The sequence below is a fragment of the Thermobia domestica genome, chromosome 18 (genome assembly GCF_964235325.1).
Source record: "Thermobia domestica chromosome 18, izTheDome1.hap1.1, whole genome shotgun sequence".
NCBI lineage: Eukaryota > Metazoa > Arthropoda > Insecta > Zygentoma > Lepismatidae > Thermobia > Thermobia domestica.
The window spans coordinates 95,330,577-95,347,668 of record NC_137471.1 but is presented as its reverse complement, the minus strand read 5'-3'; the positions used below and the strand labels follow the sequence as shown (position 1 = coordinate 95,347,668).

Genomic DNA, 17,092 nt, shown 5'->3' with positions numbered 1-17,092 from the left:
AATATTGAATTATAGTGTCCATAGGACTTACCATATTAGAGAGAGCTACTTTATTTTTAGGAACAACTAGAGTTATGTCAAAAGTTGCTTTGATGGCAGGTTCATCCCAACATGGAAAACATCTCCGAGCATCCGTAGGTTCAAATTGCGTCACCCCTGCATACAGCTCTTCCCCTTCCGGGCTGAAATAAAGAAAATAATACTCACAAAATGTTAAAAAATTAAAAAGAGCTCAATTCCATGTACTCACCATATTGGAAAGGACCACAAGATGTCGTGGTGCAATCACTGTTATTGAGAACTCAGCTTTGATCTGTGGTTCATCCCAACAGGGAAACATCATACGAGCATCTGTTGGGCACAGCTGTGTTACTGCTGAGTATCGTACCTCGGCTTCTAAACTAAAAATATTAGACGACGAAGTAAGACTAATGTTCATAATCTACTTACATACACTCAGGTATACAAAACGATTTCTCGACATCTTTTCAACGAAGTTTTGCAGACGAATTTTCCACGTCATAAGAACATGTTGCGAAATAGATTAACCCAGAATAACAATTATAAACTCTCTCACACACGAAGTATCAATATATTAAATGTTTCAGTTTTAGTTTTTCGAATACGTTTCATGCATGCTGATTTCATTCATTTAAACATTTGTTGTGAAATAAGTAAGTAATAAATAAATAACGTTAAACAATGTAATAACACTAAAAACAAAACTGAATATGGGAATTGTTTATTATGAATTAGGAGATTATTAAACGACAAATGGTATCCCCATAGCTCAGAGATCACGGCCAAGAGCAAATTATGAGGTTCGAAAAATACGATCTCCCTGGCTGTTTGTAAATACAAATTGTGAACAAAAGAATGGTGGATGTATTATTTATGTGCGAAAGAAGGTTTCGAGCGAGTTATGTTGGAAAGTCACAGGGAAGTGGTATGCCACGAAACACCAGCCTGTAGTTGTCAAAGCTATCAAGAAGCTGCGACCAAACTCAAGGATAGACACATTATTTCTTCACCACGATAACATTCCAGCGCACCGTTTTAAAGTTCGCTCCGAACATTTGGCCTGCACTGAAATAAAAGTGTTCGAGCCTCCTCCCTCCTGTCCTGACTTTACCCAATGCGACTTATACTATCCCCGCAAGTGAGGAACAAGACTGAAAGAAACATTTGACGAGCAATGATGACCTCCGAAGGGCTTGGGACGATGAGTTTGCCCAGTTTTCCGACAAAACACGGCAAGGTTTATTTGAAGATGCTTCGAAAAGTGAACAGGTATGTAATGTGTGGAGGAAATCATTTTGAAAAATTGTAAAAAAAATACAGTCGTTTTGCAAACCTTTCCTATTTCTCTTTTACAAAACTGGCGTATAGGGATACCTATAAAATCCCTTTATTTTTGTTACTACTTTTATAAAATGGTGAATTAGTAAACGTTAGCTTGAAATTTGGACCTTATTACATGAAAAAACACATTATACTACAATCATGGGCACATATTTCAATAAACTCAGCGATACACATATCTTATACAATATATGTTATTCAGATTAACTTTGATTAACTTACAACGATACTTGTATTTTTAACATCTTTATTATGTCTTTATTTGTATTTATGGGCAAAATGTGCTTTTAAAATATGCACAAGCTGTTCAAGAAAGGAAGAAGAATATGAAAAGAGAAATAGAAGTAATTTCTTTTCTGTTGTTATGCGATGATATTTTGCTGTGATAGTGATTCGACGATGTGAGTTTAGTTGTCATAGCAACGAAAAAATAAATAATATAATAACAGAGGATCCATCTCGTGAAATCTATATGTACAATTTTTACAGGGTGTAAATGTTTAACTTGTTTCGTAATACAATAAAAGGTAATATCATGATGCAGTGTGTAAATGGATTTTGATAAATCAGTAGCCTTAGTTATATAAGTGTACAAACTGTGGAACTTACGTTATAAACTATTAATCTTATTCCAGACATAAACCAGTCTAATGCCAGAACTAATTACACTCTTCGCCCAACACTTTGCTCCCACCTCCTTTTATTTTCTTTTTCGTAACCCTATCTCTCTGGAAGTCTTCGATGACATTGGGAATATCGAGATATCGGACCATCTCTAACCCTAGTTTCTTGAGCAATCACGCCCTGTGTTTCTCTAAACACTTTACTTCTTTTACTTTTACGATGATTGTCAACTGACCTTCAGACAGTTTCAAAAACTGACGGCTTCATTGAACAAATTAGTTTCGAAGATCCTTTGAAGTCAGATGTCAAATCCACGAATATGATAGCTATTATACGAGCAACTTTGTGGATTCCTTAAACAAACTTTGCTATGCTACTTACGTGACATTTACCCACACAATCTTGTCTGTTTAGATTGGATACTTAGTAGACTGAAACCCACACGAAAGAGTGAGACGATTTAAGCCACGTTCTCAGTTTGTTTAAATATCAGTGTGTCTTGCTCTTAATGACTGCTTGTAAGGAGAAATGTGCCAGAATATGTAACTGAAATGATTGAACAATTCTTGAAACTGTGATTTGTTGCGAGATTCACCAGCTTGCACGTATTTAATTTTTAAGACTTTCTTTATCGGCTGTACGGTCCTATTAGGTACCCCGTTATTTTGTGGGTAGTAAAGGGAAGAGGTGCTGTAAGGTGATGTTTCCATCCTTGCCAAAAGAGTGAGGTGAAAATGGTGGACCGCTCCATTAATATTATCTTAGAAAAAACACAAATGGAAAACACTTTTTATTTATACTGGGTATCAAAAATATTTGTTGTGGAGTCCATAAGCCAAACTTTGGCCCATTTAGTACACGAATCAACTAATGACAGTAAGAAAGACAACCTAAAAATATAAAAGAAGCCCAAATGAATTCGTTCCCACAACTTTGACAAAAATGGCCAACTGTAATAGTTTTAAGTGGAAAATTAACCACAACTTGACACTAAAAACAATGCTGAACCAATTGATGAAATTCTGTACTTAGATCTACTCATTTAAACTTCGTCTTAAGCTACACACTTTTCATTCTTTCAACCTCTAAGTAATTTCGGCGAAAAGTTGCTAATTATGGTATTTGCAGTCTTCTTGGAAGCATTACACACTCATAAAACAGTAACAAATCTCTTTGTTATTCGAAATTAAACTTTAGTATTCTTAAGAATCTATGTTATCGGGTTATCTATTGGGCTAACATTTGTTTGTTCAGTTTGTCCACGTTTTTAACCATCTATTTTTTGCTGTCTCACTACGTAAAGCGTCCAAACTAGGATGGAAGGAAAATATGCAACTTTTACTTGTTTGGAACAAATTATTTCAAAATCATAATTGGGCAACAAGGGAAAGCTTCTCTGTAATTTTAGTAACGTCTTGACGGAGGAGAGTTCACACGAATATCCAGCGCCCAGGCTATGAATCGGTAAGAATCCTAAAAGGTCTATCATCACAGAAATGGTAAAATTTTCGAATTACAAAAGTAATAGCTACGACTTAAGAGAACTGCACGGACTCTAGTTGGAGGGGCGTTAGTCATGATGAAAGATTTCAACTCTTCTTATGCATTAACTAGTTCAAATTCCTGTTCATATATGTTAGTCCAAGTCCAATGACCCCCTTTTCGTATAAGTTGAAATAGTGAAGACATCTTCGACGAAAGGGATGATAAGCGCTGATGATAGAAATTTAGTACTCAAAAATGATCGTAATTGCAACACCGACGTAGGTATTGAAGCTTATTAATAAGATTATTGAAGCTCGAGGATGGACTTTAGTTTATGTATTACTGGAGTAACACCAGTTGTCTATGCCATAACCTATCTAGGTGACTTCGCGTGGAATTTTTTTTTTTTTTCCTTATGTACTTCTAAATTAAGGCATTTGAATTTATTCATGACCATTTTCGTATGTTGGTGCATTGTTCCAATGTGTCTCACCCATCTAAATATGCTTTGGAGTCAACAGTAGTCTAGCACCTCGTCCATAAACTTCTAAAAAAAAAAAAAAAAAAAAAACTACGACGCAAAGTCTACGCTAATTATTAACCGCCTTTTGCTTGAATAAACCACATAGTACGTTGATAACGAGATACTGGCATGAATTCTTAGTAATCACAAGTTAAATAAAAATAAGTTCTAAAAAAATCAACTAGAAATAAAAAGGAAGTTTGCCCACACAATGCTGAATAAAGAGTAGTTGGATAAATACCGAACGATTGGATAAATACCGATATAAGTCTTCTACTGTTATGTACAATTTTTTGTCCTTCATATAACATGATTTAATGTCTTAATAACGCCAATTAATATACGACAAAAACTTGGGGCTAATTTACATTATTCTATGACGGTTACTGTATATAAGGTTAAGTGATAATGCATTAAAATGCTCTTCAGCGTGATCGTACGAGTTTTGTACAAGTTAACGATTTACCATATGCTAAATTAAATTGGCAACTTCGCAACTTCTGCGTCATTGTTATGCGGTTTTCATTGCATACTCCGCGTAGAACTGCAAATTTGTTCTAACGGAAAAATACGAGTATATATACGTCTGTGTAAATAATACCTAAGACTAACTTTCTTAATTCTGTAACTTTGTAATTAAGAAGTTTTTCACTTTCATTTTTCTTATGAAGTGGAAAATATATCTGCAAAGTTGATGAAAAGACAACAAACACAATGTATACCAATTCACTTTGAATACATAAAATGAAATGAAAATGACAAAATAAGGATAAATAAGGGTAGGGATAATAATCAAAATTAAATTAAAATCAGTAAAAATGAACGATGTAATATTTAAGTTTACTATGTTCTGTGTGTTACATGTTTTTTTGAAAACAGATATTCTTCTTTTCGCTGTTTCCTTCATAGAAATATAGTCCGTCACAAAGAAAATAGCACCACTTCGAGAACTTAAATTTTTAATATTAGCACTATTTTTGTTCTTCTAATAGTACCCTATTGCTTATGTGTTGCTACTGTAGTACACATGTGCACATTAAAAGAAAACCCTAAGCTTTATAAATTAAGTGACCTTACTATCCACAAATTCAATGCAATGCACATCAGAATTGTTCTCACTGGTGCTATTTTTTTATTTTTTTTTTATTTTATTTTTTTGCTTGACTGTAGTTGCCATAGTATATTCTTAAATGCACATCTTTTATTAACTAACCTTTACCCTTAAGCCATAAAGAAATCTGTTATGTTATATGTAGTTTTGATTCTACCTGCATCGAAATGTTCCTTGAATTCTCCATATGATACAATACTTTTTTTTGTGTAACAGACAGAAAATAGTACATTTAAATATTACATAGGGCTCTAAGTATACTTTAAGAAGGAGCCAAAACATTAGGCCGTAATATTGTTAAAATAAAGGTTAATAAAGATAATAAAGGTATATTATCTACATAATTAGTTGTATAAACTAGAGATTACGTTTTGGGATCTAAAGATAAGCCTCCGTATTCTCGCCAAGAAAAATATATACAGAATAAATCTTGTTCCCTACTAGTGATACTTAAACGGCTCGGGCGAACATAGTGGTAAGCGCCACTTCGGTGAAATTGAGTTACGGGTCGTCTACATATTACATAACGCCCCAAAGGCAGGAGGGGGTTACGTCTTCGTTACGTAACGCTTTTTTTTGCTGTAATTTTTATTTTTACTTTCAGGTTTATATGCAATCTTTTAAACAAATAATTTTATTCATTTTCTTTTTTATAAATAAATAAATAAATATTTCTATGTTTTGGGAAATTGCGAACATATAGCCTATATAAATTGAATCATGCAGAAGGGATTCGAAGATGCTACTAGATACCAGTATGGCTGGTAACAAACACTGCGTGCACAATAAAACTATATTTTGTGGGTGGTTTGGGTACAAAACCTCGCGGACCAAAACCTCGCCTGGCCAAAACTTCGCCTCCCAAAACCTCGCGGCCCAAAATCTCGCCGGGCCGAAACCTCGCCTGGCCAAAACCTCGCCGCCCAAAACGTCGCGGGGCCAAAACCTCGCCACCCAAAACCTCGCGGGCCAAAATCTCGCCGGGCCAAAACCTCACCTTGCCAAAACCTCGCGCCCCAAAATATTGCCATACCCAAAATCTTGCCTGACCAAAATGTAAATGTTCCAACAGATGATAAGGATGACGGTATAAAAGACGCTATTTCAAAAGAAGTATCACGGGTATTTGACCAAGTCCCGCAATACCATATGAAAATTCTATTTCTGTATTAGAGGATTTCAATGTGAAGGTAGTACGACAGTTTAGTACAGGTTAGTTTCGTGAACTTTGGAACATCCAAAAACTTAAAATTTTAACAAAAATCTAATAATATTTATGAAAGTATGAAATAATATGAGTTTTTACGACGTCCCTTGATTATGTCCTGTAGGTTAAAGGAGACGTAGATGACCAGGATGAAGGAAATGATCGAATAAAGAAAGTGGGAGGAAACGGAAATAGCTCGAGAAAGCCCACGCACACGATGTTTTGTATACTATTGTTATTATTGTTATTATTATTATTATTATTATTATTATTATTATTATTATTATTATTATTATTATTATTTGTAATGTGGAATTGCATATTAAGAAACTCATTGGGTAATTTTAAAGAAAAGTTTCATTCGCGGCGAGGTTTTGGCCACGCGATGTTTTGGGTGGCGAGGTTTTGGCCCGGTGAGATTTTGTCCCGCGAGGTTTTGGGCGGCGAGGTTTTGGCCCAGCGAGATTTTGTCCCAAGAGGTTTTGGCCACGCGAGGTTTTGACCCGGCGAGATTTTGTCCCGCGAGGTTCTGGCCGGTGAGATTTTGGGCGGCGATGTTTCGTCCGCGAGATTTTGTCTGTATCCCTTTGTGGGTATCGCAGCATTGCATTTACGACACACACTTTTCTGGAGTTAGTTTTTAGTGCTCGTAAACACCACCTAAAAATGCGCTTACGTTCCCACTCAATCGCTATTTCTGAGAATTATTTAAAACTTTTGATTTGAATATTACCCACTCTATTCTTCTAAGGGGTTTAGCATGTGAAACAGAAGAAACGTCTCTTCGTGAAATAATATTTTCCGCGACGGAACGATCCACGATTTGAAGAGCAAAATAGGATATTAAAAACCTAATTCGTAGGATATTCATCTCGTAATGAATTTTTTCATTTTTGGATTTGAATATTTCTAGAGAAATCGAGTTTATTCGCATTCTGCACTGATTTAGGACAAGAAAAATTTGAAAAGAGGTAAACTCTGAAGTCCAAAGACCAAAGCAGATGCTTGAAAACTTGTTCACAAACGATATGTTCCTACTCTTTCACGTGTGCAGGCACTTCGAATCTATGGTCGAGGAAGAAAACTTCTTTGCATCGTCGACTGTGGCGAACTTCAAATAATTTACACGAAGCATCCTGGATCCCGGAAAAAGAGGTCGGCGTCAGTTTTTTAGATCCTGTTTCACCTGCATCTTCCGGCAATATTTCCTCCTTGCGATCATCGGTGACCTCAAAGGATGGGTGCGATTTCCTTGGGAAAACGACAGTATGCAGTTTTGAAGAATAACGACTGGTTAATTAAACAACCTTATGAGGTTAAAATATTATTACGGTACTACTACTTTCCAATACTTTGATTTGTTGAAGAAAAAAAAACTACAAATAGATTCAGAATACAAGCATTTTGTAATAAAAAATACTACCATTAAAATAGCTTCTTACTGTAATAACCCCCAAAGTAAACAAAACTGGTGAAAAACAAAAATCAAAAAGTGGTGCGTAACAGACGTAAAGCGGGTTCGAACTTGCGTTCCGAAGTGTGAGGGAGGGAAGGTGAGGGTAAAAATTTGTCAAAAATAGTGTTACATAGTATGTGAACGGCCTCTTATTACATGGAATGGATTTGGATCGAACTACAGAAAAATATGTAAGTAATTAAATTTCGGAAATATACCTGCAGATGGCAGGGGAAGCTTGTTTGGTATGTGTCATTGCATTGCATTGCATCGAAATACTGAACTTTCTTTCCACTTTACTAAAAAGTTAGAAAATATTACATACCATTGTATTTCCCCCGAGCTGCTCATATATTTGATTAGCAGTGGAACCGGAATTCTATATACAGCCCTCTTCGCTGGTTTAGTGAGTAGCGCACGCGCCTTTGGTGCACGGAATCCTGGGTTCGATTCCAAGTAGGAAAAACTTGAAATTTGAACTCATTATGGTGGTTCGAACTCCAGCTTAAACTGTAAGTCTACGCCTCATATAGCCTTGGTATTGGAATGAAACGCTAAACTCAATAAACAACCCTGTCTCCTTTAGCCTAGCCGGCATAGCGTGGAACGTAAAACTGTAAGACTTCATTTCATTTCATTTTTAACAAACAACCCTTTACGTGCAGTAGTTACTCAAGTGCGGAATCTTCTCTTCAGATCTGGTGCATAAGATTCCTGGTTGGATCCCAGCCCTGCAGTGAATAAATATCGTGTGTGTAGATTTTCTTAGTGTTCTCCCCTTTCTTCAATTCATCATTTTATTCATTCTCATTATCTCCATCTCCTTGACCCTACACGGCGTAAAATTGAAAGGTTTCATTTTCTTTTCTTCACATCATCCGCAGGCAATATTACCCTGTCCCGGATGGCGAGAATGAAAACACTTATCTTATTTATTAGAAATAGTGAAAACGTTAGTTATTGCACACACACAAATCAATAAATAAACTACGTAACCTTTCGCTATATACCTCATCAAATAGAAGAAGAAAAAGAACACATGTTGTAAATGTGCATTTGGACGTCGCGTTGCAATTTCCATATTCCAATATGACTTCCAACTGAAAGATCCACATATATTGTGTTCTTTTGTTTAAGTGTGTTGATGTTACTCCTAATTCTTTGCTGTATCTGGTAAAGTTTTTAACAAATGTGCTGATAGTTCACTTTCTTTACATTGTGTGATATTTTTGCTATTTTCTAATAAGTAACTTTCTTTCCCCATTACCGTCTCGAGATCCCTTTCTTCCAGCTATGTATATGCGCCAGATCATTTAATAGAAAATGTATTTAACAACAAGTGATCTACAGAATACGATTTTAACAATAATAATGAATTCCTCAGGCAATGGAGGCTATTAATTTTCAAATTAAAATTTCTCTTCCTTACTTTTTTTTATTTAATAAAAATTATATTTTGAATTGATAACAACATCGACATCATATATATAACACGTATTCAGAAGAAAAAACACGTATTTTCCTGCAGCCTATTTAGAAACTAGATTAAGGGACGAACGATGTATAACCGCACAAATAACACGTTTAAGGGGAAAAAGCTTATAACACACTTTTTCCGTGTTCTGCTGCTTTCACTAGAATGTAAGAACATAATAAGGCGAGAGATGCACACTATGAGCACTTTCGCTAAAAAACTTCATCAAATAGAAAATTTATTTCCTTACCATACATGATGTAATGTTCAAGCAAAAAATCTTATACTGTTCTTTTTGAGATTATGTCTTGACTATTTCCTGATAATTTACTAAATATATATTAAGTATTTCTTATACAGAAAAGAAAACTCATTCTGCCTTTATTCTTTAATAACAATTCACAAAACTTACACATTATTCTTTCTTTTTTGCGGTATTGATATGAATACCAATCCTATTAAAACGTTAACCCTAGAGCAACAAAGAGATATGAAAGGGGAAAATTAAATTTTAAAATTACAGGCATTCAAACTGCGTGATCAATCAATTCCTGCCTAATGTCCTTCTCACCGTAAGTACCGTAACATGCATAAGCAGTGACGTAATCTTAGTATTTACCAGTGATTCAGCGAAGTTCAATGAGTTGACTTTTCCTTTCTTATCTGATTTTGATATAGATTCCTATATAATGTTTAATCCTGTTGCTTCCTTTACTTTCTGAAAACTGTTTTATTATAGTCTTTTAACCACTGAAAATCCTAGTTCACTGTAATATTAAAGTTCGTATATTCACTCAAAAATAAAGTGAATAAATGGACTATTCAAGGCAATTTTACACAATATATACAAACTAGCAAACTCGCACGTCCTGCGCAAGCGCAGGACACAATTCTTGTCTGAATGTTTGAATATGACTCAAAATTAAAAATATTTATGGCCAGCAAAGTAGCTTTAAAAACATGTTAATAATATCTTTAATTAAGAATTTCTCGATAATTACTCGATTTTAAGACGTCCTCGAATCTAAGACGCACTCCGATTCGCTGGGTTAAATTAAGCAAAAAAAAAAAAAAAAGTAATATGTTCCGTTTTTACTATTACTAAAGCGCTCTTTGATATTGGTCATTTTCAGTGATTTTTATATGTCCCTCTTCCCTCCCCATGTTGCGAGGCACGGCATGATAAAAATTATCCCAGGCCCGAATGTCATGTATGTTGAAAATTAGATCGAGATCGGCTGGGTGGTTCAAGAGTTACGCTCTATTTATTTTTATATATTAATCTCCCCTTCTCCTCCCCCACCCCTAGGTTCTACCGTCAAAGTGAAAATATTTTTAAAAATCCAGGCTCGAACGTCATCTGTGTTGAAAATTTGATCGAGATCGGTCAGATGGTTCAAGAGTTATTAAGTTTTATATATTTTATACATATCTCCCCTCCTCTTCTTCTATCCTAAGTTCTACCGTCAAAGGGATATAATAAAAAACACCCCACGTCCGAACCTCATCTATGTTGATAATTTATTAAGAACAGTTCGGTGGTTTAAGCGTGATGAAGTCATAAAGTCGGTCACTTTTGTTTTTATTTATTTATTTTTTTTTTTTTTTTACACATATGTCCCCTCTTCCTCAACCCTACATTGTGCCGTTAAACTAAAATGAAAACATCCCAGGTCCGAATCTTATCTATGTTGAAAGTTTAATCGAGATCGGTCGGGTGGTTCAAGAGTTACTAAGTTTTATTCATTGTCATAGTTACCCTCCTCCCCTCCCCAGACCTAAGTTCTACTATCAAAATGAAATAATAAAAAACTTCCCAGGTTCGAAATTTATCTATGATGAAAATTTGATTGAGATCGATTGCGTGGTTCAAGAGTTATTAACTCACGAACATGGTCACTTTTATTTTTATATTTATTGATTTTTGTATATTTCCCCTTCCTCCCTCCCCTACATTGTTCCGTCAAAGTGAAATGGTAAAATCCATCCCAGGCACGAACGTCATCTATGTTGAAAACTTGATCAAAATTGGTTGTTTGGTTCAAGAGTTATTAAGTTTTATTTATATTTTTTATAATTCCCCTTCCGCCCCTCCCCTCGTCAAAGTGAATAGCTGAAAATACTCCCACGCCAGAACTCCATCTACGTCAAAAATTTGATCGAGATCGGTTAGGTGGTTTAAGAGATTAAGAGTCACAAACATAGTCACTTTCAATTTGGATCTGAAGTTTTTTATATAAATTAGCAGTATAGGTCAATATATAGATTAGCAGTATATATAGCCCTGCTTGCGGAAGTTTAGAGGATAAGAAAGGTATACATGGCCTATCATGTGTTCACAGTGCTGGCATACACTCTCGACACTCCACTGTTAACGATCTCATTACGAGAGCCCTCATCTCCTCTGGAACGCCTTCCGTGAGAGAGCCAATGGGGTGTAGTTGCTCTGATGGCAAGAGACCTGACGGAATGTCTTTGGTGCCTTGGAAACGAGAGAAGGCTTTAATATGGGATTTCACTTGTACCGATACCCTAGCCCCCTCTAATCGAGTCGAGTCTCTAAAAGAGACGAAAATATAACAACCTCTTGGACAAATACCACTTCGTCACCATAGCCATTGAAACTTGTGGCTCCTGGGGTCAGGAAGGTCTAACCTTCATTAATGAAGATGGATACCGCATAACTCTTAACACAGGCGACACCCGAGCTTCATCCTATTTTTTAAAAAGAATAAGTATGGTTGTGCAAAGAGGGGACGTAGCAGCGATCTAGGAACTCTTCCCCCGGGAAAAGCTTTGGATGAAATCTTCCTTTTGTAATCACCCTCCTCCAAGGGCGCCCATCAGGGGGGGGGCAAGGTGGGACGCCTGTCCCTCCTAAGAGGAAATTGTACTTGGGAATATTGAAAACCCAATAGAATCTTTACATTAGTTACAGCAAAATTTGAAACTATATTTGAAACGTCGCTTATACTTGTCCCCCCCCCTTGGAAACCACAACATGGGCGTCCTTGCTCTCCTCTCACCAAACTCTCGCAATTACTACTAGACGAAGAATCAACCATTTTCATATATTTAAAATATTTAAAATGTAATTGGCCCTAGGACTGTTCCTTGTGGCATTCACTTCGAAAGTTTCCAATTTTGAACACTATATTTTATGTTACCTAAATAGCTACATTCCTCAAGCTTATATAGCAGAATTTTGTGTTATATTGTATCAAATAATAAATGTTTATAATTAACGCTCAAAAAAAAAAAAAAAAAGTTTACACAAATATGTATATGTATTGAATTTCTTAAATAAACAACATTCTTGACTTGATTAGCAGATATTACATCTTCACTGAGACATACCATGAGAAATAACGGATGAGAGATTTGAATAAGAGTATTTGAAAATAAAATCCTGAGACGAATATTCAGACCCAAAATTACTTAGAATGGAGAATGGTGGAAACTTCATAAGGAAGAACTGCATAATTCATACGGTTTACCAAACATTATTAGCTCATCAAGTTTACAAGGCTCAGGTAGGAAGGTCATGTAGTCAGAACGGAAGAAAGTAGGAACGCTTTCAAAGTTTTAACTGGAAATCCAATCGGAAAACAACCATTAGGAAGACTTTGGCGTAGATGGGAGGACAATATTAAGACGGATCTCGCAGAAATAGGTATACAGTTAGCTAAGGACAAGTCAATAGAGAACTTTAGCGAACGCGGCACTAAACCTCCGGGTTCCAAAGGCCATAAAGTTAGTTAGTTAGTTAGTTAATAGCTGATGGAGGCAAATTTTACACAATCAAAGCAGGCCAGAAGTCTGAGCAAAAATTGTGGTAGAATAAAAGTATGTGCGTAAATAATGTATCTTTCTCTTACTTAGTACAAAAATAGAGTTAAGCATTGTCTAAAAAATAATCGTTTGAAAATATGTTTTTAAAATGTCAAATTATGCAACGTACTTGAAATGTAGTGTCCAATTACAATCTAAACTACATACATTAATTTCAAGAAAAGAAGCACAATAATATGTGTATATTATGAAACAGAAATCCTTGCACTTATCATCTTGAGCTTTTATAATTTGGTGGCTCAGGCGAACATAACAAACGCCGCTTCCAGTGAATTATACGGTGGAATAGATTGGCATCGAACTACAGAATAGTATGTAAGTAGTTTAATTTCGGAAATGTACCTCCAGATGGCAGGGGAAGCTAGTTTGGTATGAGTCATTGAACTGAACTGCATGTTGAACTTTCTTTTCCAGTTTACTTAAAAGTTAGAAAGTGTGACATACCATTACGTTTATCCGAGCTGCTCAATGACCTCGCATCTTCCTGCACACATAATTTTACATACTTTCCCTGTGACCTATCCACCTGTGTCTTTTACGAAAAGATCTACAATTTACACAGTCGAATATTAGAATCCAATATACAGAGGAGAGTTTAATATTAGCACCCCGATGGCAGAACTTTCTTTGTCTTTCTGCGATGAGCTGTTGTAAGTCAAAAATTTTCTGCAGCAATTCCAAAATAAAAAATTAAGATGATACTATCATATTTTAATTACAGTGTTACATGGCAATTATTCTGCACAGGCGCGGCAGATTTTCTCCGATCACATCGCAGATCGCGGCATGTTCTGCTATGGGGATTAGCACGTAGAAACATTAAGATTGCTTTAAAGCACCAATTTCCAAGATGCGTACGTAAGGGTCAACTCATACCTAGTGTACATGATTCTAGAAAATACATAAAACGTTCCACGAAAATGAAGACAAGTTGAGAGATTTTACTATATTTGTTGCCACGTTTCTTCATTTCACGAGGTACGAGCATGTCATTGCGTTTTCTTTTTAATCTTATATTGTTTATTGTTCACATCTACTCATACAAAAGTGTTCAGAATATATTGTCACGTTTAGTATGACATCTTAATTTCTGCGAACATATCGCTGTAACAAATATCAGTATAACGGAATGTTCAGAATTGTGAAATATTTTTAATTCCTTCTATTTTTTCCTTTCTAACATGTGTTAAAATATTTCATTTTACCAAATTTCGAATTTTCAGTCTAACGAATAAAACATTTGTCTTTTTGTCTTTACTTTAACTTTTTTAAAAAAAGAATTAATTTAAATTCATCCTGCTTTACATCACACTAATGATGAAATTATAGCAGACATTATGGGCGATAGAAATCCTTGTAATGATGAGGTGGAAGAGGATGAGATGCCTCAAAATGATCGGCAGATTTTGACTCTTGTGCAAACAATGAAAATGTCGAGGTTTTCTTCTGTCACACGATGCTGTACCAGAATCTGTGTTTAATTTATGTGTGGTGGTTAGTGACTAACTTGAATAGTCTCTCGGAGTGTTCAGAGGAATATCACACACTTTTTCCAAAATAAAAGTCCTGAATATTGTGTACAGTATAGAGATTTGGCATACTGAAAAATTACAGAAATACCTACTGCAATTATTGTACATCACATTACTTTGTGTACATACAGGGTGGCTGAAAAAATGTGTACACTGCTTATTTCTGAATAACTCTTAAACAACATATACATTTTCTTGAGTCACTTTGCATTATCTAATTTCCCTTTCACCTAATAAATATTAAGCTTTTTTAACAAAAGAAACAGTGACCAAAGCTTCAACACACGCTGTATTTTAAACTATAATGTGTTACAGTTTCGGATATCTAATATATCCTTCATCAGATACTATATAGACATATTGGAGTTGAAGCTTTAGTCAGTGTTTCTTTTGTTACAATATCCAATTCAAAGCCATGGATAGTATTGTTATAAACTTTTTTGTCTGTAAATTCATGTTGAAGTAATCTAAATCCTACAGTGGATGTAACAGCAGGTCAGTTCTTGAGAATTGAATTATGTCAGTATAGTAAGTTTACTATAACAAATTAATTTTGGGCGTTCCCAAAATTTCATTACTCTGGTATTCTACTGCATACAAATTACCAATAATAGTAATAATAAACAGGGAAGATCTTACCTTGTATACTTACTCCTGTAGAAACCTTTCATCTTGTCATTCAACTCTCCTGTAAACCTAATGTTTAGTTGACCTTTTCCTTTTGACAGTGGTTCAGAAAACGTAAAAGTTGCTGTTTCATCTTCTACGGAAATTTCTACATTTGATGGCTGAAGTTTCACTCCGCGTTCTGTTTGGAATTCAACTTCTTTAATATCCAAGTCTAATGAATTTAAAACGATCCTGTTGGTTGGTTCTTTCACCTACAAAAACAAAACAATAAAATCAATTTGTTGCAAACACCAATAAAAAAGTTCATAATTAAATTATACAATAAATATTTAATTTTTAATGCATTTCTTTCTTAGTGTTTGACATCATAGCTCCTTAATAGTTCTATTCAAGTTAATTTAACCGCGAAAGACGGGATTTTAATGCACGTGGTATCAGAACATGACAAATGTTACTTCAATAAGGATAAACAATAACGTGATTCTGCCCTTCTAGCTGGTTTAGTGGCTAGCGCAGGCTTTGGTGAACGTGAACACGGGTTCGATTTCTCGTGGAAAATTAATGAACGTATTACGATGGTTCGGATTCCAACTTAAACTGTAGGTCTACGTCTTATGCAGCCTCGGTGCTGAAAAGGAACACAATTCCAATAAACCAACAAATAATACAATTCTTCCCCTCATCACCTCAACTTTTTCTAATCTTATGGTCTTTAGTCTTTTTTCTTATCTTCATCACTTCCGAAACCTGATATAAACTGTCCTTATTAGCAAATGAAGCGAACATCCCTTCTTCGCAGACATTTCAATATATTTTAAATGTTACACTGAAGATTTCAGAAAGAAACTATGAACATTGTAAGTCTAATAAAAACCTGCAGAAAATCTTACATTTCTTTAAACTGGAAAGATGGTATATTCAAAATGTCTTATTCATACTATTTTGATACTAAACCTATACATTTTATTCCCTTTATTATGTTCAAGAATAAAACTGATATTTTTTTTTATTCCCATATTTTTTTATATTACAGCAACGACTAGTTATCATCACTCCTGAAATCTGCTGAGTTTCAGTTAATTCCGTATAGCACACCCTGTAGTTGGTGTAAAGACGAAAAGTATATCTCACTCGAAAGGTAATGAAGTAAGCTTTTCATCAGTGTACAGATTATTGCATGTATGTCTAAGGGAGAAAAGTAACAGAGGGATTTTTTTTACAATTATTTCCCATTATTAAGTAGAAACACTGTCACCAGGACAACAGGAAAAAAAAAAAAAAACTGGGTGGATACTAAATTCTATGCTGACGATGTTGGTAAAGATCCACGTTGTTGGAACAAATAGTAGTTGAGAAAAATCATAATGTAGCTTTATATGATAAAAGCAATGTTGCCTGAGCCTTGCGACTGTTTATTTCAATGTTATTTAATCAAAATAATCTATAATTCACTAATAATTTATTTAATTGCAATAATAATTAATTTACAAAATAGTGTCATAGAAATAGCATAATAGATACATACGAACATTAAAATACGGAAAACAATTTAAAACAGCTGTCCTAAAAGATCTTGTCAGGTGCACACAATCAACAGTTACTTACGTTTGTGAACAACAGATGGTAGCAACTTAAAACATGCAGTCTAGTACATCACAGAACAGACTACACCGACTCACCCATCATAGTACACAGACAGAATTTATAAAATAAAAATAAATTGGAATTTTTGAGAGAAATTTTTAAATTTTCCCTCTGTTACTTCCCTCCTTTAGATAGCTTGTAAGCATCTGTACACCGTCGGAACGTTTATTTCATTACCTTTTGAATGAGATA

At 34.9% G+C, this 17,092-nt stretch overlaps 1 protein-coding gene across 1 annotated transcript in view; it reads right to left on the bottom strand.

Annotated features, from left to right (window-relative positions):
• Positions 1–17,092, bottom strand: part of Psa (puromycin-sensitive aminopeptidase) — a 379,421-nt gene that overhangs the window by 318,919 nt on the left and 43,410 nt on the right. Inside the window, exons 2-3 of the mRNA XM_081746220.1 lie at positions 15,266–15,507; positions 32–182 (exon numbers count right to left, since the gene is read on the bottom strand). Coding sequence (XP_081602346.1) covers positions 32–182; positions 15,266–15,507 — 393 coding nt within the window. The remainder of the gene's footprint in view (positions 1–31; positions 183–15,265; positions 15,508–17,092) is intronic.